Source organism: Pyrus communis, chromosome 1, assembly GCF_963583255.1.
Source record: "Pyrus communis chromosome 1, drPyrComm1.1, whole genome shotgun sequence".
NCBI lineage: Eukaryota > Viridiplantae > Streptophyta > Magnoliopsida > Rosales > Rosaceae > Pyrus > Pyrus communis.
In genome coordinates, this window is record NC_084803.1 from 4,880,486 (window position 1) to 4,906,778 (window position 26,293).

General features: G+C 36.3%; 4 protein-coding genes across 5 annotated transcripts; all 4 read left to right on the top strand.

Moving 5' to 3' along the window:
* Positions 1-1,724: 1,724 nt before the first annotated feature.
* LOC137733575 (glutamate receptor 2.9-like) lies at positions 1,725-4,744 on the top strand. Its single transcript, XM_068472711.1, has 5 exons — positions 1,725-1,986; positions 2,064-3,355; positions 3,452-3,755; positions 3,848-4,245; positions 4,418-4,744. Exons 1-5 carry the CDS (start codon positions 1,725-1,727, stop codon positions 4,742-4,744), a joined length of 2,583 nt encoding a protein of 860 aa, XP_068328812.1.
* Positions 4,745-6,359: 1,615 nt separating this feature from the next.
* LOC137737754 (uncharacterized) lies at positions 6,360-11,210 on the top strand. Its single transcript, XM_068477310.1, has 12 exons — positions 6,360-6,858; positions 7,272-7,446; positions 7,689-7,772; positions 8,088-8,329; positions 8,603-8,834; positions 9,029-9,193; positions 9,279-9,410; positions 9,678-9,791; positions 10,022-10,069; positions 10,316-10,394; positions 10,505-10,561; positions 10,763-11,210. Exons 1-12 carry the CDS (start codon positions 6,668-6,670, stop codon positions 10,819-10,821), a joined length of 1,578 nt encoding a protein of 525 aa, XP_068333411.1. The 5' UTR covers positions 6,360-6,667; the 3' UTR covers positions 10,822-11,210.
* Positions 11,211-15,217: 4,007 nt separating this feature from the next.
* LOC137710878 (cold-regulated protein 27-like) lies at positions 15,218-17,645 on the top strand. 2 transcript variants are annotated; one of them, XM_068450043.1, is made up of 5 exons: positions 15,218-15,427; positions 15,912-16,121; positions 16,218-16,529; positions 16,874-16,983; positions 17,075-17,645. In XM_068450043.1, the coding sequence occupies exons 1-4, from the start codon at positions 15,326-15,328 to the stop codon at positions 16,946-16,948; spliced, it is 699 nt and encodes a 232-aa protein (XP_068306144.1). In that variant the 5' UTR covers positions 15,218-15,325; the 3' UTR covers positions 16,949-16,983; positions 17,075-17,645. The 2 variants fall into 2 exon arrangements, with proteins under 2 accessions (XP_068306144.1, XP_068306137.1); XM_068450036.1 differs by having other exon boundaries at positions 16,218-16,509.
* A 1,018-nt stretch (positions 17,646-18,663) lies between these two features.
* LOC137707686 (uncharacterized) lies at positions 18,664-21,251 on the top strand. Its single transcript, XM_068446593.1, has 4 exons — positions 18,664-19,114; positions 19,409-19,604; positions 20,478-20,609; positions 20,769-21,251. Exons 1-4 carry the CDS (start codon positions 18,834-18,836, stop codon positions 20,889-20,891), a joined length of 732 nt encoding a protein of 243 aa, XP_068302694.1. The 5' UTR covers positions 18,664-18,833; the 3' UTR covers positions 20,892-21,251.
* Positions 21,252-26,293: the final 5,042 nt, after the last annotated feature.

Genomic DNA, 26,293 nt, shown 5'->3' on the forward strand with positions numbered 1-26,293 from the left:
GAGGCCATTGCAGTGCCGTAGCTACTAAGCTACTGCTGTAATTAAAGCATGATTTTTAACTTCTAAGCTCTACCACAATAGCTAAATTAAGTTAAATTTTAATAAATTTTGCCTGGTAAGTTGTCAATTTATTTTGAGCATAGACCTTGGTGGTATGAATTTCTCAGAATCTGCATATAGACATATACACGAATATATATATATATATATATATATATATATATATATATTTGTGAGACATTAACATTATGCAGGAAGCTGCCATGGCATTCCGAGATGATACAATTTATTTGGCTTCGATATCACACCGATTTTTACCTGAGAATTAATACTTCGTCTCCCATTTAACAATTCATCATGTCGCTATCATATACGACATCAAGTTTATCTTCAAATCTGTTTCCGAGAATCTACATATATTATTCTGAGTCAAATGCTATTCGTGTGATGTAAATGTAGGTAGTTAAGACACTTATTCTCACGGATTTTTAGTTCAAGGATCAAAGCTTCAATCGGGTCAAAGTCTAAAGAAAGTTGAGGTTATACCATAAAATCAAGGGGAAACTTGATATAAGTCCAATTTTTTGAGCCAATAGTATGAATAGTCCAATTTATTAAAATAAGTCCAATTTGTTATATTTAATTATCTAATTATCAATAGTTATTTGTTCAATGATAAGATTTATTATAAAAATCAAATTTCTTCCCAATTATCTCTTTGCTTATTTCTTTTTATTTATCTTTTTGTTATTTCTCGTTCTTCCTCCTACTTTAAACCCCATTTATAGATTTTATTTTTAATTTTAATAATCAACCTATATCACAGGTTAATTATATTTATCTACCTATATGACAGATTCTTTTTTTATAATCAACCTGTCACAGATTAATGTGTCTTGCTTGTAGGTATGTTATGTTTTTTTACCTTTTAATTAGGTTTCATATCTCACGTATAGGTATTATATACATTCATATATTTGTTACTTGAGTTAGGGTATAATGTTTTGCAGATAAATTTATGTTAGTATATTAGTTTTTTTGTTATAAGATATTAAATATATTCTTTTGGAGTTGGAAAATGCATAATATTAGAAGATTTTAATTGATTTTTAATATTTTTAGAAAACGTAAAATGAGTATAAAAGAAATAAAAACATATAATTAGATAACTAGACTCACTCCTAAAAACACTCTACATTTTTGGACCTGGATCTAAAAGCTCCTAAAATCAATTGGCAGTATAAGGAGTAGCCCAACTTCTTATAAGCCCTTATATGGTTTGGTCTCTCAGTGACGTGAGACTTTATCTTCGCATTCTCACAAAGTCCAAGACCTATGGTGTACTTTTTTAGTTGAGGACTTGAAACAAGTGGGGAATTCTTTGCATTGTATAATACATGTTATTCTCATTTGTCCGGTAATATTCTTTGTATCTTGCTATGACTTTAGGGTATGTGCCTCCTACTTGGGGAGGCTTATTAGTCCCATTGATCTGTTGAGTGTTGACTTTCATAAAATATTGCACCCCAGAAAACCATAAAAACAAGTTAGGAGAAAATCGTCGTTGAAATGTTATGTAAAACAAATACGATAAAATATAAATTTCAGAAAAATCCCCCAACTTTGAATTTTTCATGATTCCTGCTGTGCCTAAAGTCAAGTCATCAAGCTCTAAATACCATGAATGCTGTATATTTCGGAAGGACTAACAACGAAAAGCAAGAATGCTTCGTGGTCTTTCCTTCTTTCTGGTATTGCTATTGTTTGTGAGTTCAGCCAAGGCTAATGGAAGAGAGGAAAAATGTCAACTAACTCAACAGATAACTGCAAGAATCGGTTGTGTCATCGATCTCAGCTCTCGCGTGGGTAAGGAACAAAAAATCGCCATGGAAATGGCTGTCCAAGATCTTTTTAAGTCGACCTGCGCTAAAGTGGATTTGCACCTGAAAGATTCTCTAGGGAACTCAGCTCGAGCAACGGCTGCAGGTAAATTTATATTCGCAGTACCAATTTGTAACCTTATATTTGAATGCCGATATCAGCGGTTTGTTTTTGTTTTGCAGCAATCAATCTCCTCAGCAGCAAACAGGTTGTGGCCATTGTCGGAGGACTGACCGTGCAGGAAGCAGCTCTTATCTCTGAGATTGATAATATCACCGAGAGTATTGTTCCCATCATATCCCTTACTTCCACTGCAACGATGCCGCGATCAGCGTCACCTCAAAGGCCAATTTTCATCCAAATAGCTAACGATATCGTCTTTCACATGCAATGCGTTGCAGCCTTAGTTGGTCATTTCCAATGGCGAAAGGTGACTGCAGTTTACGAGCACAACAATGAATTTTCTTCCACTTCAGGGATCATAGCTCTCCTCTCTCATTCACTTAGCTCGGTCAACTCAGAGATTGAACACCACCGAGATTTCCCATCCTTGTCTTCTCTCTCTAACTCGGATGCCTTCGTTGAAGAAGAGCTAAAGAAGTTGAGAAGCAAGAACAATAGGGTCTTCATAGTCATGCAATTCTCTTTGCAGTCAGCTGTCTTTTTCTTCGAAAAAGTGAAGCAGATGGGCATGATGGACAAGGGCTATGCGTGGATTGTCACAGATGAGATTGCAAGCCTTCTCGATTCTGTTAACATTTCTGTCAAGTATAATATGCAAGGTATTATTGGTATTAAAACCAATTTTTTCGAAACAACCGCATCATTCAGACAGTTCAAAACCAGATTTCGCAGGATATACGGACTACAGTACCCTGACGAAGAAGAAACTTCTAGTCCTAGTATCTTCGCTCTCCGAGCTTATGATGCAATTGGGGCCATTACTCGAGCGGTGACAATATTGCAACATGGAAATGCTACCTCAGAAGAATTGTCTCAAAAAATTTTGTCTACTGCTTCCCTAGGTCTTAGTGGCATGCTAGAATTCAAGAACGGTATGCTATCACAACCACCGACGTTTCAAATCATTAATGTGGTTGGGAGAAGCTACAGAGAGATGGCATTCTGGTCGCCAAGATACGGTTTCTCAAAGAGCTTGATGGAAAAGGGGATGGATAATGGTTTTTCTGAAGTTTTGGGTTCAACCTATTGGCCTGGTGGCTTACAAACAACCCCAAATTGGTGGACTCCGGTCAATGTGGATCGACCCTTAAAGATAGGGGTTCCTGCAAGGGGTGCATTCAAGCAGTTTGTGGACGTAAGACATGGTCCTGGCACGAATGAAACACGCATCTCGGGATTTTCAATCGATGTGTTTAAAGCAGCTGTCGAATATCTCCCTTATCAGTTGCCTTACGAGCTAGTTCCCTTCAATGGCTCGTATGATGAAATGGTGAAACTGGTCTACAATAAGGTAGAGATTATTTTCTTCTGGTTTTTCGTATTAACGCTGTTTTCCTAGGGCTCTATTCTATAGACACTGATGACCATTTTAATCTATTTAAAGCAGAGCTTTGATGCAGCTGTTGGTGATTTCGAAGTCATATCTGATCGGTATCATTATGTTGAATTCACACAGCCATACATAAGCTCGGGGCTTGAGATGGTTGTTCCAGTGAAACCAGATAAGCTGAAGGAAAAATGGATGTTCATGCGTGCCTTCACCACAGAAATGTGGTTCATGTTGTTTGTTACACACCTTTCTGTATGTTTCGTTGTCTGGTTAATTGAAAATGAACATGGAGACAACCCCGAAATAAAGGGAATTGGGGCAATGCTTTGGTTCTCTGTCACCGTCCTCTTCTTTGCACACAGTAAGTACTCTCATAAAAAACGAAAACATTCATACTGCTTTGTCGGAGTCCCTCCATTGCGTACAGCCTAACATGCTTTCGTATATATGCAGGGGAACAAGTTCATAACAATTGGGCTCGGTTGGTTCTGGCTCCATGGTTGGTTGTGATTCTTGCTGTAACGGCCACTTTCACTGCAAGCCTCACCTCCATGATGACTCTCTCTCAAGTCCACCCGTCCATGCTTGATATTGGCACACTTCATAAAATGAATGCAACCGTTGGTTGTAATGGCAACTCTTTTATTGTTAGATATTTGACCGATGTTTTAGATTTTAGACCCGAAAACATCAAAAGTATTACCTCCATAGGTGACTACCCAAATGCCTTTGAGAAGCAAGATATTGCAGCGGCTTTCTTTGTTGTGCCTCATGCTAAAGTCTTCCTCGCAAAATACTGCAAGGGCTACGTGACAACAGGGCCTGTTTACAAGCCTAGCGGTTTTGGATTTGTGTGTTTCTCCTCTCCCTTCTTTAAACATTGTATAGTCGTGTTTAATTTGTTTCTGCATAGCTGACATGAACCATATTTACGGATCATGCTGTGCACATAAAATCCTTTTGAAGGGATAGTAATGCTAGAGGTAACTGAGTAAGTCATTTTTTTCTCGTTGTCTGCCGCAGGTTTTTCCAAAGGGTTCTCCTCTGGCTATTGACATCTCGGAGGCAATGCTAGAGGCAACTGAGAATGGACAAATCGAAAAATTGGAAAAGCAAATGCTGGCCGGGCTGTCATCTCCTAACTGTAATTCTTCAAACAACTTGAATGGTGGTCCAGTAGGAATAGGTCCTGGTCCTTTCTCTGGCCTATTTCAAATTTCTGGTCTTGCTTGTTCGTTGGCATATTTGGTTATAGTTGCACGTATAGTGCGTAAGCATCTGCAGGACTTGAGCTACACGCGACTACGAGCAATGTTAACCGACACAAAAATGTGGAGACACTTAGCCTAGAGCTACCGGAATTCTAAGCATCATTGTTCCAGAAACACGTACCTTACTTTAGCTGATTAAACAAAATTGTAAGCTCAGTCAGTGGCACACGACTTGTTGCCGGCGAATGTGAATTTACATGTTTCCGCATTCTTCCCTTTCAATGATTTTCATATCCGGCCAAAGTCAGTTCCGTTGTTTGGTTTCAGTTTATTTCAGGCAGGATTGTTTGTAAACCCTGTAACTGCTAGCTGCTAAATAAGAGCACCGGGCGATCTTAATGAATCCAGCCACTTGAATTTTGAGGTCTGCCAGCCTCCTCCCAAAAGCATGCTCGCGAAACTTGGTTACATCCTCGGTCTTTTTTGATATTTCGCTCGCACTTTGGACGCGGCTGTGTGTTTTCAGTAATCCAATCTATATTATCAACGCATTCTATATTTTCCAACTCATCTTTGTTCTTCAACATCATCCACTTTGCCACAATATCGCAGTTCACGGGACTCAGACCTTCCTCGTTATAATTTGAACAAAATCTGTAAGAGCAGAGGCATGAAACATCACAAGTTCCGTAGCCACCAATAAAGTCTACAGCACAGTTGCAACCGGGAGCAGGGCACCACTTTCTCTTCCCGTTACTATCTTCCACATAAGACCTCAGAAGGTACCGCGAATACTTAGCCTTATCGGCATCACCATTGCCTTTGGTTGCCAACACAGAGAGGACCAAATCTTCGCCAACAGCAGCGCCACAGCACAGATGAGGACATTTTAGAGACAAACATCCAACACCATCTTTGCCAATCGATTCACTTACATAAGCTGCCCAACATGCTCTACAAAAAAAAATGGCCACAGAAACCGGAGCTCATTCTATGATCTCCACCACCAGCACCATATGTGTCGAAGCAAATTTCGCAAGTAAACGAACCAACACTTCGATCAACAAGTGGAACGTTCCTAAGCAATCCCATATGTTTCCAAGTGCACTTGTCATGTTATGCCACTCAAATTTTAGTTAATTTTAACGTACAATAGTGGGCAAATGTAGGTTAAGTTTGTTGACCAATTAATAAGTATGGTGTCTTTGCGTTTAAATTTCTTTCAAAGTAGATTTGAATCATTTTTATCGCATTGTCATTGGTTTGTTTTGTCATTAACTATAAAGAAAATATACGATTGAGTGTAATTAGAGCAACTTACAAAATACAAGTTCACTGTTCACCGTAGCATCATGTGCTAGCAATACAACCTCATATGCAAAAAAACTCATCGTTGTATTACTAATGCAAAGCAAGTATGAAAGTTTTGTACCCGTACCAAGCAAGTCATTTTTACATAATTGGCGCACCACCGTCACATCATTCCAAGTACAAAATGGTTTTCCACTCCAAGTCCAGCCCAAAACCCGATCAAAACCAGTACAGTCCAGCTATTTTCAGATTCAGCCTTTGCTTTTCAACGTACAGATCTCCGCCGACACACCCAGTCGTCTGTACACTCACCTTTTCCTCTCTCTCTCTCTCTCTCTCCTCTTTCTCTCTCTCTCTAAAAAGTCAGAAACGAAATTTAATAAAATAAAAATTAAAAATCCTGCCGCTAAGATTCCAGTTCATGCGAGGAATACGGTGGAGTCGATTGCACTCCATTCCCTATTAAATCCATCGAAATAAAACAAAACCAGATTATTTATTAAGTAATTAATTAATTTATCCAGCCAAGCATGTATAAATAGTGAATATTATTTATAAATTTTGTACTCTCACCGTCTCACGCATGTGCCAGTGCAGACTCCCTAGTATCCCTTCTGAACTCTTACTCTGTCATTTTCGCAAGCACTTGGTGCGCTAGATCTCTCCTCGAATTCCTGCCACCGGAAGCTTCTCTTCTCCGCCGCTGAAATGTTGAGCTTTTGAACCGTTTTGATCGGGTTCGTCGGTGGAGATGGACGGCGGCGATGGGACGATGAGGCTCGGTGCTCTTAACTTGAAGCCGGATCGGGTCGGCGGCTTCGAGTCGGGTCCCGACGTGTCGGTTTCGTCGCCGGTCACGAGGCAGAAGGCTGTGGCGGCAAAGCAGTTCATTGAGAATCACTACAAGAACTACCTTCAAGGTCTGCAGGATCGCAAAGAGAGGTACTTTGCGCATTTTTTTATTTTTTAATTCGTCAAAAGTTTCAAAATTTGTATTGATTGTGATTCCAATTAGAAATCTCGAACTTCGTCTTCGATTCGTGCACACAGTTCTGCTAATACTGCATTTGTGTGTTTAAGCTCGATTTTTGAAATGCTTAATTTTTCCCTTTTGTTTCAATCAATCTTTTCCATATTAATGATAGTTTCAGTTTTTCTTTTGCTATTTATGTTATCTGTATGGCATTTTCGAAAACTCGAGCAACTGGAAGAACTAATTCTGATACGATTACTCGATTTAGCTGTGAACTTTAGTTTACTTGTTGTTCGCATTTATGGAGCGGTTTGAGTTAGTGCTGAACATGAAGGAATTGAAAATGTGTTGTTACTGAGATTAGACAATTTTTTTGTTATAGACGTCGAGCGCTTCAAAGGAAAGTACAAGAAGATCAGATACCGAGTGAGGAAGAAGAGGAGATGATGAGGAATTTGGAACGCCGAGAAACAGAATATATGAGGATGCAAAGACGTAAAATTGGCATTGATGATTTTGAGCAATTAACTGTGATTGGCAAAGGTGCATTTGGTGAGGTATGTGAATTATCATATTTCACAGAACTACTTCGGTTTTCCCTTATTGGCAAAGGAGAATCTCTCCAGTTCAAATAGCTCTTGTATAAGCTTTATGGGTACTTGCATAGCTTTGATAATTATGGGTATATGCTGAAGAAAAAATTATTGGTTACTTATATGTTTTGACCTACCTATATAGAATGAAATATACTGCCTGTCGTTAAAATATGGTACCATTCTTTTGTGTTTAATAATTGCAGGTAAGGTTATGTCGTGCTAAAGGTACAGGAGAGATTTATGCCATGAAGAAACTGAAGAAATCAGAGATGCTTAGTCGCGGACAGGTGACTGTTTAAAATTTTAAGAACTGTATCTCTAAAATCTTATTCCTTGCGGTATAGGAGAAGACTATCTTTGCTGCTGTACCCATTAGCTCCTTGTATACGAAGCAGTTCTATAAAGTATTGGTTCTAATTAGAAAACTGAGTACCCTAAGAATTGATCTATATTTATTTTAATACAATCATGTTACGCTAACATGATACTTGTCTTGATATTGTATGATATTACCATATCATTGTCCGTCATGATATATTGTCTTTCGATACAATATTACCATATCATTGTGCGTCATGATATATTGTCTTTTTGCATTTTAGGTTGAGCATGTGCGTTCTGAGAGGAACTTGCTTGCGGAGGTTGATAGTCGGTGCATTGTAAAACTTCATTATTCGTTTCAAGATTCTGATTTCTTGTACCTTATCATGGAGTACTTACCTGGTGGTGATATTATGACATTACTGATGAGAGAAGATACTCTTTCTGAAGATGTTGCTCGTTTCTACATGGCAGAGAGTATTCTGGCTATTCACTCAATCCATCAACACAACTACATTCATAGGTGTGACAGTTGTGTACCGTTTCAAATTTTAGTCAATAGCAACAAGTTTTTTCTCCTTTCCACTTGGTTTTTGGTTCGATAGTATTTTAGTTCAATATAAAGGTGATTTGGATGTGGACACATTTGGGTTCTCTAGCAGGTTCTTACCGTTAACGTACACAGACACAAAAGGAACACATAAAAACACACGAAACTCCATGTTATTTGAAAAAGTACTTGTTTCGGAGTCAAAACAGTTAAACTTACATCTACGTGACCTTGTTCTTCATATAGGGACATAAAACCAGATAACCTGATACTGGATAAAAATGGCCATTTGAAGCTTTCAGATTTTGGCTTGTGTAAACCTCTGGATGACAAGTATTCAACATTGTTGCTGGAAAATGATGATTTGACCTCCCAGGAATCTATATCTGAAACTGAAGGACAGTCTGGTTGTGATAAGGTTCCTTGGTTGATGCCAAAAGAACAGTTACAACAATGGAAACGAAATCGCCGTGCCTTGGTAATTTAATCCGATTTTCTTTTCAATTCTTCTTGAAATACTCATCCAAAATATTGAATTAAGTATGCTGACATATCAAGCAGTGATGCACTTTTTTATGCAGACTATTTGAAATTTGTAACTTCTTCACTTCGTAGTTATTGAGTGACTAATTGTAATTGTTCTGAGTTACTAAAAACATCCATCTTGTTTAGGCTTATTCAACCGTTGGAACTCTTGACTATATGGCACCTGAGGTGTTGCTCAAGAAAGGCTATGGAATAGAGTGTGATTGGTGGTCCTTAGGGGCAATTATGTATGAGATGCTTGTAGGCTATCCTCCCTTCTACTCTGATGACCCAAGGATCACATGCCGCAAGGTAATATCGTGATTGTATTTCTTAGATATTTGAAACAATCCTTTATAATTGCAGCAGAGTTAGACAACATTACTGTTTTCTGTAGATAATCAATTGGAGGACATACCTGAAATTCCCTGACGAACCCAAAATCTCGGAAGAAGCAAAGGATCTGATCTGTCACTTGTTATGTGATGTTGAGTCAAGGCTTGGGACTCATGGAGCAGAAGAAATTAAGGTAAGTTACCAGGTTTCAAAGAACTAATGATGTTCTGTATGAGTATCACATGAAATTTCAAGGAACTACTGTTTTTGAAATAACTGCTATAATGTAGAAATTAAACCTGAAAGTAATCACATGGTGGGGTGTGCTGAAATAGTTATTGTACTATACATAAGTAAACAAATGCAATGGATTGTTCTTAAATTATTTTACTCATGAATGTTAATGTTGTAATATATTCTTGTTTGATATTTGTTCACTTATAAAGCTAATGTTTCTCAGGCCCATCCATGGTTCAGATCTACTCAGTGGGACAGGCTGTATGAAGGCGAAGCTGCATATAAACCCAGAGTCATCGGAGACTTGGACACTCAGAATTTCGAGAAGTTTCCTGAAGTGAGTTCACTGATATTGATTTGGAATCTTATCCTTTAGTGGGACAAAATTTAAACTTTTTTAAGATGAACCGATGAAGATATAGATATGCCTGATATTCTTTGCACATTTGTATTTCCTTAGGAGGCCTGGCACTATCTTTTGGGTCCATGTCTTTAAGCATATTTTTGTTGAATCAGAACCAAATATTGTTGTTAACTTCCTTCCCTCTTTTTTGCCCCATTATATAGGTAGAGGGACCGCCATCTACAATGCCAACAGTGGGACCTTGGCGGAAGGTAAACTTCATATTCCCTATTCATATTCTCGTGTTGGGACCAAGATGCTGAAATCTCTGTTATGCTCTTTAAATTTTGTTTTCCCTTTAAGTAAAGCATTTTCTTCACATGTCCAATAGCGTCCCCCGTTACCCCTGCCAGCACGCTACAAAGCATTTTATGAGAGGGGATTGTTTTAGTTCTCTATTCTAATCAGTGCTGTATCAGTATGAAGCCTTACCTGATTTAGCTTGTTTGGCATTGCAGATGTTAACATCAAAAGATACCAATTTCATTGGATACACCTTTAAGAAATCCGATGTCCTTAAATCGCTTGAAAGTTCAGGTCTGCTTCTGACATGAGAAAATGAATCATATTTCATGGAGATGTCACATTATTCTTTGTGCCTCTTTCAAAATTTATGCCTAGCCTTATACTTGGGCCATACGTTGTAGGTACAGATATGAGATCAAATGGATCTTCAAAGTCCCCTTCTCTGATTTCCTTGTTAGGTACGGTTTTCTTGCAGTTACATCTTTTATCTCAACTCTCAGTGTATTGGCATAGAGTTATAGCATCATTATCTATAGGCAGTTTCATCTGTTATCCAATAATTCAAGACTCCGGCATCCGATAATTATAATTTTTTTAGTTCCTGGAACACAACAGCTGGCTAAATTTTACCTTACTCTTTCTGCTTCCTGCAATTGCAGGTAGAATTGACCTGCAAGACACTGTGATACCGGAGGGTGATCCGAAGCAGGAAATCTAAATTTTGTACTGCACCGCGTATTCTTATTTTCTTCATGCACGTGATCTGCAACGGAAGACGTCGTTACTATTCAAGATTAGATTCGGCAACACGTGCTTATTACACGAAGACATGAATAAAAAGGTCAGCTCAAAGTTGATATGATCTTGGGTGCTATTTCTTTTATGACACCACCCCAAATACGCCTTTGATGTATAACTATTGTAAAATCCATCATTCTTAAGCTAAACATTTATCCCCGCTCCCCCTATTTTTCGGAGATTTGTTGTTTTAACATATAGAGAGATCCCCCTTTGGTACAAACTTTCGTTGTACATTAACAGGTTAATTCAGTTTTGTCTATCAGAATGGATACATGTTTGAAATTTGTATCACATTAACTAGTTGTATGGATGCTGTGTCAAATTGAATTTGATACCAACGACACATTATTTTGACCGGTGCGATGTTCTAACCGAGGGGAGGAGGATTTGAACTTAGAATGTAAGGTGGGCAGGCACATTGTTCTGACCAATTGGCCTCGCTCACGTTACGCCTCCATTTGTTGTTGACAAACTGGATAAGAGGACAAAAAATGAAGTTATTTTGGGGTAACAAGGATTCCGGAGATTCTCAAATTATGCTTATTCATCGTACATCGTACGGTCAAAAATTATTTAAAATAAAATATAAATAGTATTTAACGAAAATTGATCGCATGATGTACAATAAACGGATACGATTTGAAGATCCGGAGGGGATTCTCATTCATTTTGGGGGGCTTCACTTGTCCATTTGTTCTAGCAGAGAAAATCACTTATCCATTTGTGCACTCATTATTTTTGTGACAAGTGGCACCGCCAAACTTTGATGAATGCATATCTGTTGGCTTGCAATTATCAATGCTATCAACTCATTTAATTAACTATGTGGTAACATAATTAACTATGTGGTAACATAATATTTAGCCAAAACAATGTTTATAACTTTATGTGGTTAAGAATAATTAGATGATCACATGATTTTCGATAGATCCATTTTTATAAAGATATTTTACAAGATATGATCAATTTTTATAAAGAATTTAAAAAGATAGATGGTTTAAAGTTACATTGCATTATGTGAAAAAATGAGAAAAAAATAAAAGAAATGCGTGCAAAGGTAATGTGGCTAGCTTTCTCAGCCAATACAAAGGATCTTGTAGTTCTGAGCTTTAACCAAGTTGATTATTGCAGTGTGCTACATTATTTGCATTCAAGTTTGAATCTCCTCTTTATAGATTAGATGAATTTAGTATAATAACCTTATCCTTTGTTAAAAAAAAAAATATTGAAGTGATGAGTTCAAATTTTCTACACTCAATTTGTGTATGTTGCTTCTCTGTTGTCTCTATCATTGATTAACACGGGTTATAAACTTAGCCCTCCTTACTTTTATTATTATAAACTTAACACATGTCAATTAATAATCAATGTCACAAATAAGCCGCATGCAAAATGCGTGCATAGATTTGATCTTTGAATGATTTTTTAGCCAAAATGGTCAATAAGATTTGCATAACTCCTCATTTTGATCATGAGATTTGAAATCAATAGAATTGGTTCATGAGTTTGTCCACCATCAATCATTTTGGTCATTCCTTGAAAAAAATTCATTAAATAAGAATAGAATAACTAAAATACCCTTAATTTTTGTCAAATTATTTTGACCCATTATTTATTAAGTTGATGGTATATTTGTTGTTTTGATCATTATTTAATATAATTTTGCACAGAATAACCAAAATGATTGATGGTGGACAATCTCAGAGACCACTTTTATTGATTTTAAATCTCAAATATCAAAATAACGTGTTATACAAATCTCAAAAATTATTTTGACTAAAAAGCCTCTCCGGTTTTACAACTACCCATTTTCCTGTTGATGAGATGAAGTTGCTTTTAGTTGTAATGATGCAATGCATGAATTCTCATCGAGTTAGTCCTAGAAAGAGCTATATTCAATGGACCTCATCCAAGTGATCCGATTCTGACTTGCCCAATTATACCCTTGGAATTTTCTATGATCCAGATACCACCTCATTTTTGGGGCCCTACTCACAGATATTTTCTGATCCCGGATCTACACTTTTTATTTTTGTCTATTTTGAACTCATATTTTAAATTGTAATATATAATACAATCAAATTATAATTGAAATAAATTTTTTTAGAATAAATCAATGTTTTAACCAATAAAAAAATTAATAAAAATTATTGGAAGATATTGTCAAGTTTGAACGAGGATCTTTTGAAGGATCTCGGGAATTCTCAAATTATGTCTGTTTATCATCTATCGTGTGACTACTTTTTATCAGGTATTATTCATGTTTAATTTTAAATAAAATAATTTAAAATAATTTCTGACCGCACGATGTATCATGAAAGAACACGATGATCTCGAAAAGATCCTCATTCGTCAAGTTTGACAACAATTCTATTGCTGCAAATTCATATCATGTCAAAAATTTACATTTGTATTAGAAACTGTTATTATTAGAGAAATTATATTCACATACCTCAAATTACTTCTCCCACATCCTTTTAATTTTAATATTTTTTACACACCACTCACACTTCATAGAAAAATATTAAAAAATTAAGAAGGTGTGGGAGAAATAATTTGGGATGTGTGAATATAATCTTCCTATTATTAATGTGGACTTTTTTATATTTCTTTTAAAAATACTCTAAAATATCCCTAAAGAAGGGTCTAGGAAAAAAGAATCAAATTGCAAACTTTGAATTATTTAGTGAGGCAGAACTTTCATAAAAGTGATGGCATTTCTTTATCCCAACACGTCGTTTTCTTCCATAATTTTAAATTTCAGTGATTCCATTGGACCTCACCAAATTCAGATATTTATGTTTAAGGAAACTAATCACCAATGTTACCCCAACATTCTTCTCACTGTTATTTTCAAACTTTCAACTTGGCTTTTAATCTGTTAATATTTTTTTTATAATGTATTAACTTACTATCAACCGTCAAACGAAATAAATTAATAAAGAGTTACTTTTGGATGTTCAAGTGAAGATAGCTAACAGATGTAAGGCCGTATTCAATGGAAAATGTCAAATTATTAGAATTAAATTAAAATTGATGGCTGATATGTTATCTAAATTCTTATGTTAAATTTTGTGTTTGTCTAACCAAATTGTTAAATGTTATTTTTCTATTAATTTTGAGCTTTAAATGGTTATATTTGGTGTGACATACGTTCTTATCAACATTGTGATTGTGTAAATCCTAAGTAGAGATAAAATAGGAATCATTTGGGATCTAGAAGATATATCCTAATAAACTTTGTATTACTTGGAGAATAAGTTTATTTCCACCTTATTACTATAAATAAAGGCACAAAGATTGATGAATAAACACACAATTCCTCAAGTCTATTCTCGAATATCCTTCTCTTCCTTTTGCCGCACCCCTTTGTAGAATACAGGCCACAACAATATTTGTTAAAAAAATTGTTGAAACAATATTGGTTGAAATGTTAGTGGAATAAGGAATCCACCATTGAGCTAATAAAAAATAAATTTGACATTGATGGCAAATTTGACTTCTAAATACACAAACTTTAAATCCAGTTAGCAAATAACAGTTCGGCTTGAAAGATTTTTTATGTCAAATTTGTACAATCATATCTCCACCTAGGATGTAAAATCTCCTTTATAGATGCTCTATTAATTCGAAAAGGGCCGAAAAAATGGCACTTTTTTACCCATTGAGAAGGCTCGTAACCAAACTAAATGATGACCAAAAAATGGAACATCAGTTAAGATGTAAAAAATTGGCACTTTTTTACCCATTATTAGACCGATCAAAATTAGATATTTTACGGTATTACATCAATCAGATATTAAAGATATAGAAATGAGATAAGGATAATACAGTGAAAACTAATTATTTCGAGATTTGAAAATAATCTTTTCCCTTGAAAAAAGTGGAGAGAAGTCTATGAGTTTGATTGGTCAATTAAACGATTGAATTAATGTTTGAGAAATACTAAAATATCTTTTGACATCAGAAGCTCAAACGAAGAAACCAAACAAATATCAAGAAGAAAACGATTGGACCACCGACCGGACCCAAAAGGGAAAGAGCGCGCGCGCAGAAGCGTTGCGGGTTGACGGTAAAAAGTGGGGATGCCACGTAATCCAGAAAGATCGAAAACCAAATCGGCAAAAGATATTTTGGAGGCCTCCAATAAATATCTGGGCTGCCTCAATCGAACCCTGGAGTGACGTGGCGACGCCATGGCCCAATGACACGTGTAAAAGGGCGACAACTGTTCGGTTTCGTTCCCATCACCGCCTCCAAAAGGACCAAAACCCCCCTTCACATTTCTTCACATTTTAATTCCTCCAACTCTTTCCCCTTTCGTCTCCTTCTGGAATCATCTGAAAATTTTCAGAACTCCAAAAAAAAAAAACAAAAAAAAAAATCTTAGATTCTGAGAGGTGGGTGTTTTTTTGGTAGTTATGGATAATTTCATGGGGGGAGAGTTGAAGGTTTCTATGCAGACCGGTGAGCGGCTGGGCGGGGATGTTGCGCCGGCGGAGGACCCTCCTTCCGACGGCTTGGTACAGCCCTTTTTTTATTTATTATTTGCTGAAAAATCATTACTTGGATCTTTTTCGGTGTTTCCCATTTCTTAGTTTTGAGAATTACAAATTTTTGCAGGAATAATAAAACCCAATTAAACTTAAATTTGTATTGGAAATTCTTCATCTTTGAGCTGGGATCTAATGGAAATTGCACCCAGATGGGGTTGACTTATTTTATAGATTTTTATAAATAATTAGAATATAAAATCATTCTTATATATATATTTTTCCCCAATCCTTCTTAGGTTCTTATATTAATTAGAAATATGGGTTTTTATTCTATGAATATAATGTGTGATATTTGTCATGCCTCTGCTCATCTGGGTAAATATTAATTGAATGTCAAATTTTCCTTATTGATATTTATGCAAGTAATATATTGTCAGTGTGTATGAAATTGTTTGTGTTAGTTTGAATGTTTTCTGAAGATTTTGTGATGATTTTGTGCAACTTGTATTAGGGTATAGCGGCTCCGACTGAAACTATGTCTACAGAATGGACGGATGAGAAACACAGCATGTACCTGAAATCCATGGAAGCATCATTTGTTAACCGGTTGTATAATTCCATGGATTCGCGTGGTCGGAACTCGCAGAAGGGGAATTCATCGCATCCGAAATTGTCAAGGCAAAAGCAACCCCAGTTTAATTCTCGTGCCCCTTCCGGCCGGGTCTGAACTCAGTCTATTACTTTAAATGGATTATGGATTTTCGTGTTGTATTGTATGATTATGGTTGATTCATTCGGAATTATTTGTTTGCTGCAGTTTAAGGTACTTCGAGGCGGTTGCTGGCAGAAAGTCAATTTTGTAATAGCTGAGGCTGAAGCAAGGGCAGATGAAGATCTTCTGGCGAATCCGTGGTTCCTGCACTTTAGATCTGCCGGCAAGCCCAAAGAATTTGAATCTCCCATTGTCCAAGAACTGGATGCATCACTATGTGAAGAAGTCGATTCAAGTAGGAAGAAGGAAATGACGGGTGCACCAGCTACATGCTCGACGCAGTTTCATGCATCTCACTCTCAGTTGCGCCATCAGGATATGGTTGGAAGCAACACAGGTGCTCTCAGCTACACTTTGGTGTGTTTGCTGGAAAATTGATTAGTGAAATATCGTGCCTCATTCATTCAGTCTTCAATTTTTATCTTTTAAGATTTGAACTCGGTTATAGTCATTGTGAAGTAGTTGCGATTTAGATGGCCCGAACGTAGAAATAGAACAATGGAAATATGGTTGGACATCTTTCATGCATTTTGCAGACACGATTCATTTTCAGCATCGCAAAGTAACGATAAATGTTAGTCCTTTAAGGCCGAATGGATCGTAATTCGTTCTCTCTCTCTACAATTGTCTGAAACAGGAGTTCTATCTATATGTTATACATCCCAAAAAGTTTTTGGCTCATATTTTGTTTATTCTTGCAGAGGTCTCGGATCAGAATTTTGTCGATGAAGATATCAAAGAAAAGGCAGTTGGTTCATGTGACGGTAAGAGGATGAAAACTCTTATACTTAGTACCTCAAGTAACGATCAGGTAATGTCTTCAATGCATTATGCTACTACCATACTATCGTATCATGTGGCGATGGAGTCCTAAAATTGTTGTTCTCTTTCTGCAACTTTAGGTTGTTCCACTCCGCAAGCCTGCCGGTACCTGACGATGTAACTAAGAATGGTATACTATTGCTACAGCTAGAGGAAAGGAGACCGTGTAAGAGAAAATGGATGCATTGGACGATTATTTTGTAACCTACGAAATTACGGATGGATATTGGAGACTGCAGATGGGCGCTAGACACCGAGTTAAAAGTGCTGTTGTCTACACGCATACTTTAGTGTGTATGTCAATGGGAGAGGTGGAGAGGTAGATAAAGTTCAATCAAGGCATTTGTTCATATGTTTTGAACACGAGTACAAGTGACATCGGAACAGCAGGAGTAGGAAATCGGGTGCCAGAATGTGCTGTTATTATGCCTGTATAGATTTGGTTTATCTCATTAGTCATTGTTGTTGGTACCATTGCCGATTACTAGTACTGTATTGATTGAACGTTGTATCTCATTTTTTTCGGGCGAGGTAGAAACCAGCAGTTCAGACAGCTTACTGTCTACTGCGGCCGGGCCTTGTGCGCTGCAATCACTGTAATGACTGTTGAACCAAGCCTGAAATAAAGTAAAATCAACCCTTCAGGAAGTATTTGTTAAATTTTCTATGGTTTAGTTTGTGTTCCTTGAAAGTCTGGGATTTCGATGAAAACAAGGTAGACGCCATCTTTTGAATTGTTTATTGCTAGTGATGCAGATTCTTTCTTATAGCTTGTGACATCACGTGATAACTATCTAATAGAGTGGTTCCATTGAGATAATATATGGGGTGCAAAAGAGTTTTTCTCCGCTAGCGGTCAACTGACTCTACCTCTTTGTAAGAGAGTTTTTCTCTGCTAGCGGTCAACCAACTCTACCTCCTTGTAAGCCGTCTGTCGATATCGATAAAGTTGATGATTACAACTACTTCGGGTTCCACAGGTGATAGTTAGGGTTTCTGGTTTCGAACATTTATATGGGTGGTGTAATTTAAATTGAGGTGAGACATTCAATTGTGAACTGAAAAATGCGAGAAGTAGGACTTAAAGTTTGAACGTGGTAAGAAATTGGTGATGTCTGTCGTACTTGTTTTTGAAAGACTTGGTGGAGGCTTGATGGAGGCTGCGTTTTTGGTAGGAATTAGGAAGTTCATACGTGTAAGCCGCCCATGTTTTGTATTGAGAGTGGAGTAGGAATGATTACCTACTTTTTGGAGTCACAAAATATGACAAACCATAAACATGCAAGTTCTTTAATCCCACTATTAATATCGTGTTTACATATTAATCGAATTCATTATTAAGTTCAAACATAAACGCTATTGTGAAAAGTAAAATACATTTTAAGTGATTTTTTTTAAAAGGAGTAGCTGATGATTTCACTATGATAGTCCATCCTTTAGAAATTCGAAAAAACTTAAGAAACATTTCAATTTCTGATTCACCACTATCAGAAACTAAACACAAAACGTGCCGTACTCGATAGTGCTGGGCAATGACATTATATCCGTCTACTTCGACCCCTGCCGTAATTAAAATAGATTAAAATATGGACACGTCAACCTAAAATCCGTAAACGCATCCGGATCGTTCTTATTTTTGGTCCACTGCCAAGTCTAATCCCTTGGCTTCTGAGACTTTCGTATACCTCTCACGTAAATTCCTCAGCTTTTACGTCCCAAACTTTGCAAACATTTTTTACCAAAAAAAGAAAACTTATTAAACATTTGGGGCTTTCAATCTCCCTGTCAATTCGATCGCGTTCCATCGCAATTAGGGGTTCCCGATCGCAGAACCTCACAATGCTGCCGTTCTGGTCGAGCACGACCTCGAAGGCGGTGGGGTCCTTGCTCTCCCGCAGAATCGGTCCCAGGCATCTGGTCCGGTCCAGCCGGAAATTCGACCCGATTCGGTGCTTTAGTAGCATTGTGGGCATAGAAACCCCGTCATCATCGGTCCACAAATGGACCGCCGATTCCCAGCTGGATTTCAATTACAGGTCACGGAGGCAATTTCTCGGCTGCGGCGACGGCGAAGAAGGCGGCGTGTTATCCAAAGTTTATGAGGAGAGGCGCGTATTGGGGTAATTTTTCTTCAATTTCATAATTTTCTGATTTTCTGACCATCCCCTATGGTAGCTGCTTTTAAACGATTTCACTTGTATTTAGAATTTCTGTTTAGTTCAAAGGCAATGGAGCTCTTGATATGTATTCTGGCATTATAATATTTGACATTGTATTAATTAATGACCCAATTGATTACCAGCCATGAAAGATTTCGTCTTGAATGCCGAATTTCATTTTTGTATCGTTTTGATGTATCCCTCATTTGATTGCCATGTGAGATAGACATGGGCTGATGCATTTTTGGAATCTAGGTATTCTCCGGAGCAGTTATACGATGTGGTTGCTGCGGTAGACTTGTATCATGGTTTCGTTCCCTGGTGTCAGCGGTCTGGCATAATTAAAAATTATCGGGATGGATCATTTGATGCTGAGCTCGAGATTGGGTTTAAATTTCTTGTTGAAAGTTACGTCTCCCATGTCGAATTAGAGAGACCAAAGCGTATAAAGGCAATCATTTTTCTTCAAGCTTGCCATGATTCCTTCTATATGTTTCTATTACCATCCATGTGTTAACATTTCTGCTCGCTGATAGTTGATCAATAGTATTGTAGTAGTTCACTGGTGATATACTCTGATTTTCTGAACTCTGTTAACAAAATACCTGAGACTTATATGTGAGCTACCAGAGAATATCTAAACACCATTTTGTTTTTAGCTGCCTTTGCGTCACAGACATTAGGTTTCACTGAGGTGTCCAGGGGTTTTCTTTGGATTATGTTGAAGGAGTTTCGCTTGCGTTTTAGAACATTGGGAGATGACGTTAGTTTATACTATAATTCATCCAAAAGTTAATTTGTAACTTGTTACTATATTCTCAAAAACAAAAAAAATATTTGTGTTATTTGAGCTTGGAGACATTGTGTGTTTTTGTAGTAGTGAGTGTGAGAGAAACTGACCAATGTACCTGCTGAAATCACACACTTGGAGTTTTGAAGTTGATGGTGTGCTTAGGATTGGCATGGCATGTACCAGATCTTGCATGCTTATTGGGATACAAAATTTTGATTGAATTCTTCCTAAAATTATGTTTGTGCGTTTGGCTTAAACATGACAAGTTAGAGCAACAATAGATTGTTGTTGATGGTTGAAAAGAAAAACCTCAGTACTGTCAGTCTGTCACTTTTGTAAGTCGTTGGATGGCTAATTTAGTTTGTCACTAATATCTTGGTATCGTTTATCGATGTGATTTTTCAAACTAGTATTTTAAGTGGTTCTTACTGAATATACCCTGAATTTGTTGCTTTGCTTTGTTAGTTTTGCTTTTGGTTTTATTTTTGAAAGTTCGGTTTTTAACAGTCTCTATTTCTGTTTTAATTCTAGTCAACTGTATCAAATAGTTCCCTTTTCGATCATCTCATAAACATCTGGGAATTCAATCCGGGGCCAGTTCCAGGATCTTGCAGCCTTTATTTCTTGGTGGATTTTAAATTCCAGTCACCACTTTACCGACAGGTAAGGTTCTTTATTCAGTATTAGACTTTCTTCCGTGGCAGTTATTCAGCAACCACATAAATTATCCTGAATTCTTCATTGTCTAAAGTTTGAAGATGAGAATTTAAATCATGATGAACTCGATTAATAATTGTGATGTGGCAATGATTCTTGTCCCAGGTGGCATCGGTATTCTTTAAGGAGGTGGTCTCTAAGCTTGTTGGTTCATTTAATGAGCAATGTCGTTTGATATATGGACCAGGAGTTCGAGTACTTGAAAACTCATATGGACAAAGGGCATGAGGTTTGACATTTTTCCCCATTAAACAAAGCGTTTATGAGCTTCTGTGTAATGCAGTCCGCAATATGATTGAATTCGGTATGATAGTCCCCCATGCCCAGAGGCTCATTATTTTTTTATCATAGTCAGTGCTTAAGCCACTGGGCGGCAGAGGGTTTCTTCTGTTATAATACAATTTATGCTTAATAGATTTTTGATGTCTTCCGTACATGTGCTCACTAGAATGAAGTTTAACACCACAGCAGCGTCTCTAGACCAGTTTTCAGTTCAGTAGGACTGCAATTGCAATCTTAAATCGGTTCCGATGTATCGACGTTATTGTTTCCTTTGTTAATGATAAAAACACGATCAAGTTTCTGTCATGTACCTCTCTGATGGTGGCTTCAATCTGTAGTTCGGTTTTGTTTGCAACCCTCTATGTATGAAGCTATTGCATTCCTGATCCCTGTGATTTTGGTTAGGCATTGCTGTATTTTTGAAATGCGTCCCTAATATTTGTTTGGGTAACTTACGTTTTGCACTCTTAAGTTTAGTTGGAATCGCAACCTCATACATCTTTAAAACATTTCATCTCATATACAAACTTGAGATTTGTTTGCAACCCTCTATGTATGAATCAGGAGCTATTGCATTCCTGATCCCTGTGATTTTGGTTAGGCATTGCTGTATTTTTGAAATGCGTCCCTAATATTTGTTTGGGTAACTTACGTTTTACACTCTTAAGTTTAGTTGGAATCGCAACCTCATACATCTTTAAAACATTTCATCTCATATACAAACTTGAGATTTGTTTGCAACCCTCTATGTATGAATCAGGAGCTATTGCATTCCTGATCCCTGTGATTTTGGTTAGGCATTGCTGTATTTTTGAAATGCGTCCCTAATATTTGTTTGGGTAACTTACGTTTTGCAATCTTAAGTTTAGTTGGAATCGCAACCTCATACATCTTTAAAACATTTCATCTCATATACAAACTTGAGATTGACGCGGCTGCCAACTTGTAGCACATGACTAAACAACTAATATTTTTTATAATCAAGTATATTTTATTAGTTGTTTCGTCATGTGGCATAAATCGGCAGTCACGTCAAGTTTCAACACAAATGTGGAACATATTATCATGTCATCACTTAACAGCTAACTTAACAGGATGTATGAAAGTACAACTAAAATATAAGTTTATGTATGAGATTGAAATGTTTTAAAGATTTTGTATAAATATTGCAATTGTTCTCAAATCTGAGAGTGCAAAACGTAACCCTATTAGTTATCCTTTTGACCGGAAAGTCGCCAGAAACTTTCTTTGTATTGATCCATGCTTGCTTGGCAAAATCCTGAGATTTTGTATTGAAATTGTGTGGCTAAAGACCCAACACGGATCCAAAAATTATTGAACCAAAATGCTGCTGAGGAGAGGATGGGAGTCCAAACAATAATGGAGCACGGCAGACCAAACAGATGAAGATAAACTGAGATAACAATCAAAAGGGGTTGTTGGCCGCAAAGGAGAAAATGAAAGGTAGAAAAGGGGATGGTCCGATGGTTGTTAAACGGGGAAATGGGTTCTATGTCATGAATGACATTCATGATAGCGAACTGTAAGCTTGATAAACATTGTTGACTCGTTTTTTTCTGCAAATTAAACTTTTGAGACTAGTAGTTGCACCTCACCAACATTAAGAATGGAAACGGTTCGGTTTAGATAGGTCACCTCCAAAACCATGCATAACCATCAAATTTCAAAGATAGGTTTGCGATTGAAAAGCAGGTGATTACATGTACTTAATAACAGGTCTGTTTGGTTTTTTAAGTGTCAAAACTGAGAACCAAACTGAATCAAACCATAATTGACTCTGTTAGGTTTTTAATATTGTGGTTGTTTTACCAACAAAGTCGATCATGATTTGAACCGGTTTGGTTCTTTGTTAGGGTTTTTTCACCGGTTCAAATGCCCCCAACCAACTTCATCAGCTGCAAAACTATTTATTGTACCATTGCACCGTATCTACCGAATTATCCATCATAGCAAACTGGTTTTATGTCAAAAAGTGGTATCAATCAGTAATGGTACGATTTCTGTACCGAACCATTTTTTTAACATATTTGTCGATTTGTTCTCTAAATTTTATGGAGCTATCAATTTGGTAGAGTATTCGTGTTCAAAACGAAAACCAATACTAAACGACATGCCATTTCTGTCCATACCAAACTCAGTCCAAAATAGCCGCACTTTTGTACATGCCTACTGCAGTCCGCACTCGTTCAATCAAATTACCAAAACAAATATTGAAATATAAGCTTAACTGCAAGCAAAATCATCTTCTTGATTTTTGAAATGAATTTAAAAAAAAAAAAAACCTAATGATACAATATATGAGGCAATTTTATTTTATTTTCAGTGGGACATAAAACCATCTCTAAAGAAGATGTCAGATTTTAAATGAAATGTCATGCAATCAAATTTGAAAGTATAAAAAAGTTCCAACCGATGTACTAATCCTAAGTGAATTGACATATGAATTTTTTACTGCCAAATTTGACATATGAAAAAAATGTTGTCGACTATTTTTTAATTATTTTATTAGAGACATTAGTTATAAATCTTGAAAATCAATTTTAATTGATTTCTTTTTTAAAATAGATTAATGGGTTAAGGAAGAAAAAATTGACATTATCACGTCGTCAGTTATCAAATTAACATTTGATATTTATCTTTTAGAATAATGCTAGTGAAGCTAAATTATATAAACAAAATTTGCATACCAATAATATGGTTGTAGATTATTAGATTATTAATTAAATATTAATTAATATGTTTATTTTTTATTATTAACATATTATTTAATTTATAAATTTTATTAAATAAAATTTAATCTACTTAACATTATTTTATTTTTTAACATCTCCCTTCGAAATCTAATCTGAATATTCTGACCGACATTGGGGTTTTGTCAGGTTATAGCACACTTTAGATATAGTGACCACTGTCCTGACCCACAGAGGGCTAAGAAAATCATGGAAGACATTTGGTGGTGTATGAGCCCGCTTTGACTGAGTAAACGTTACACAAATTGTGTAAACTTTTGATCCATCAACTTCTTATGAGAATAATTAGTAAAGAGTTGTCACCCTCTAGCAGCCCATTTGAGGGCACTGTAGATTCTTATATACCTCAAAAATTAACCAATAATTCATGCACTTTTGGAGATTCGCCAGCTGGAATTGTGACACAGCTGAGTAAAAACTTTGATTTCGATCCCACTAGGATCATCTTGTAATGCAACTATTTTTGTTCATCAACCAAAAGTGATGATGATGTTCATCGTCCTAAAGTGGTGGTGATGTTCATCATTCTAAAGTGATGATCATGTTTACCACCCTATTGATTACCGTTGCATGAGTTTGATTTACTCTATTTGTTATACAAATCTTTAAACTTAAAATAATCTAACAATAATTTTAGTGAGCATAACGAACAAAAATACACTCTCTTGTAATTTTGAAGGATGAGGGCCAAAGAAATTCATGGTCTACACAAAGCTCACCACGTATCTTATCCAAACAACTAATAAGATGTTATTGCATCATTATTTACTTTTCACTTAGGATTTCAATGGCAAGCTAGCATATCGATAACTATGTATTTGGAGTATCAAGGGTATTAATTATAGATGACAAGTTTGTAGTCAATAGTTTGTCGATTGAGTTTGCAAAATATGTTACGTAATTAGGCAGCCTAACTTAATATTCTTTAAATAATTAGAAATGGGAACCGAAAACATTGATCATATTGAAACCATGACTCGTGAAGAACATAGTTGGCCATATATAATATCTTGCTTCACTTGGCTTAACCACGTGTTTTGTCTGATCATCCAATCAGACATTAATAAATTTGTCATTTATTTTTTACGTACGTAAATTTTCATTATTAATAGTAATGACTTATAGATATTTGCTAACATTAAATAATCAACATGTTACGTAATCAAGTATCCTGATCCAAAGTCCTCTCAATGATTGGAGATTGGAACCACAAATATTTCATTAAAATGACCCCAAATTATTTGGATTACATGGAAGTAACACAGCTGGCTTACCTATATGGGAATATGTCTTTTATCTTCTCGACCGCCGACTGATTGATGGTGCTCAACAGATGATTATCCACCGTGTGTTTACAGAATTAAAGAATCCAATGGCCTAACTTTCTTTTTTATCGTTTTTTGTTTTTTCTTCAATTCCTTATCGATTTCAATAATTTTGCAATGAAGGAGGCATGCAGAAACTCCATTCTTGCCAGAAAGGTGTTATGGAGATGGGAAACATTTGGGTTTGGATATAATCATTGTTTCCTTCCTTCAATTAGTCTAATCACGTAATTTAAAGTTTAAACATCATTAGTACCTCAGTACCTCTGAAACATGTTAGCAGCTGGCACATCATTACAACGAGATTAGACATACTTACAGATAGAAGAGAAATGCTAACGAAACTCTTTTAAAAGTGAGACTTCTTATAGACTCTTCGTTACCTCATGTTTTTAGATAATGTTGACACGAGATTGACGTTAAACTACAAGGTGGCAAGAATCTATAAAGAGTTTTACTTGAAAAGAGTTTCGTTAACATTTCTCATAGATACAGTACTTCCTCCTTCCCAAGGGGAACAAAGTGCTCATACTTCGATAATATCTAAGATATTTACACTGATACAAACTTCATAATTGGAACTATGCAATATCTTTATCATCATAAAAAACTTCAACTCTACAAAAGTTTATTCAATTTGAATACTGTTTAGTTATTCGTATAAAAAAATATTTTCGTAATTATCGGTATATTCTATATATAAGTGACTAAATAATTTCCAAATCAAATGACACTTGTAGGGATTGAAGAATTTATTGCTCTAAATGACACTAAAGATAGACAGCTAAAAGTTATAAATGGTTCATGCAATTGTGTACAAGTAGAATGCAGGGCCAATCTTGAAGTTAGTCGGATAAGGCGACCGCCTAGAGAGCCCGATCTCGGCGGATCCCAAATTTTTTTTTTCTTTTCTATCTATGTTGTAATATAATAAAAATTAAGTGAGAGATCGCAGTACTACAATCTGGTGCCACTTAGTACTACGATTTAGTAATATTCTTTTTCACTAGTAAGTGAGAGGTCTACGGTTCGATTTTCGCTAAAGGTGAATTTGAATCATATTATTACTAGTCTATTGTAAGGCTAACCCATTTTCTTATCTCGTTAGTGTAGATAATATCATTTGTTAAAAATAAAAGTAAGCCAAAGTTAGCAAATGAGTTGCGAGTGTGGTGGAAATAGAGTGTGCAATGCTTCGTAGTGTTTTGTAGAGTGTGTTGCTTTCCTTTTTCTCTTGTTTTTTTTATTTTTA

What these genes read in the sequence shown, in the direction of transcription:
- LOC137733575 (XM_068472711.1), top strand. Translation starts at nt 1,725, where the DNA reads ATGCTTCGTGGTCTTTCCTTCTTTCTGGTATTGCTATTGTTTGTGAGT. An exon ending in AGCTCGAGCAACGGCTGCAG is followed by an intron (nt 1,987 to 2,063) that starts GTAAATTTATAT and finishes TTTGTTTTGCAG; the next exon opens with CAATCAATCTCCTCAGCAGC. An exon ending in AGCCTAGCGGTTTTGGATTT is followed by an intron (nt 4,246 to 4,417) that starts GTGTGTTTCTCC and finishes TGTCTGCCGCAG; the next exon opens with GTTTTTCCAAAGGGTTCTCC.
- LOC137737754 (XM_068477310.1), top strand. Translation starts at nt 6,668, where the DNA reads ATGGACGGCGGCGATGGGACGATGAGGCTCGGTGCTCTTAACTTGAAG. An exon ending in ATTTCGAGAAGTTTCCTGAA is followed by an intron (nt 9,792 to 10,021) that starts GTGAGTTCACTG and finishes CCCATTATATAG; the next exon opens with GTAGAGGGACCGCCATCTAC. An exon ending in CAGTGGGACCTTGGCGGAAG is followed by an intron (nt 10,070 to 10,315) that starts GTAAACTTCATA and finishes TTGGCATTGCAG; the next exon opens with ATGTTAACATCAAAAGATAC.
- LOC137710878 (XM_068450036.1), top strand. Translation starts at nt 15,326, where the DNA reads ATGGATAATTTCATGGGGGGAGAGTTGAAGGTTTCTATGCAGACCGGT. An exon ending in ACCCTCCTTCCGACGGCTTG is followed by an intron (nt 15,428 to 15,911) that starts GTACAGCCCTTT and finishes AACTTGTATTAG; the next exon opens with GGTATAGCGGCTCCGACTGA. An exon ending in CTCGTGCCCCTTCCGGCCGG is followed by an intron (nt 16,122 to 16,217) that starts GTCTGAACTCAG and finishes TGTTTGCTGCAG; the next exon opens with TTTAAGGTACTTCGAGGCGG.
- LOC137707686 (XM_068446593.1), top strand. Translation starts at nt 18,834, where the DNA reads ATGCTGCCGTTCTGGTCGAGCACGACCTCGAAGGCGGTGGGGTCCTTG. An exon ending in GAGGAGAGGCGCGTATTGGG is followed by an intron (nt 19,115 to 19,408) that starts GTAATTTTTCTT and finishes TTTGGAATCTAG; the next exon opens with GTATTCTCCGGAGCAGTTAT. An exon ending in AGTCACCACTTTACCGACAG is followed by an intron (nt 20,610 to 20,768) that starts GTAAGGTTCTTT and finishes TTCTTGTCCCAG; the next exon opens with GTGGCATCGGTATTCTTTAA.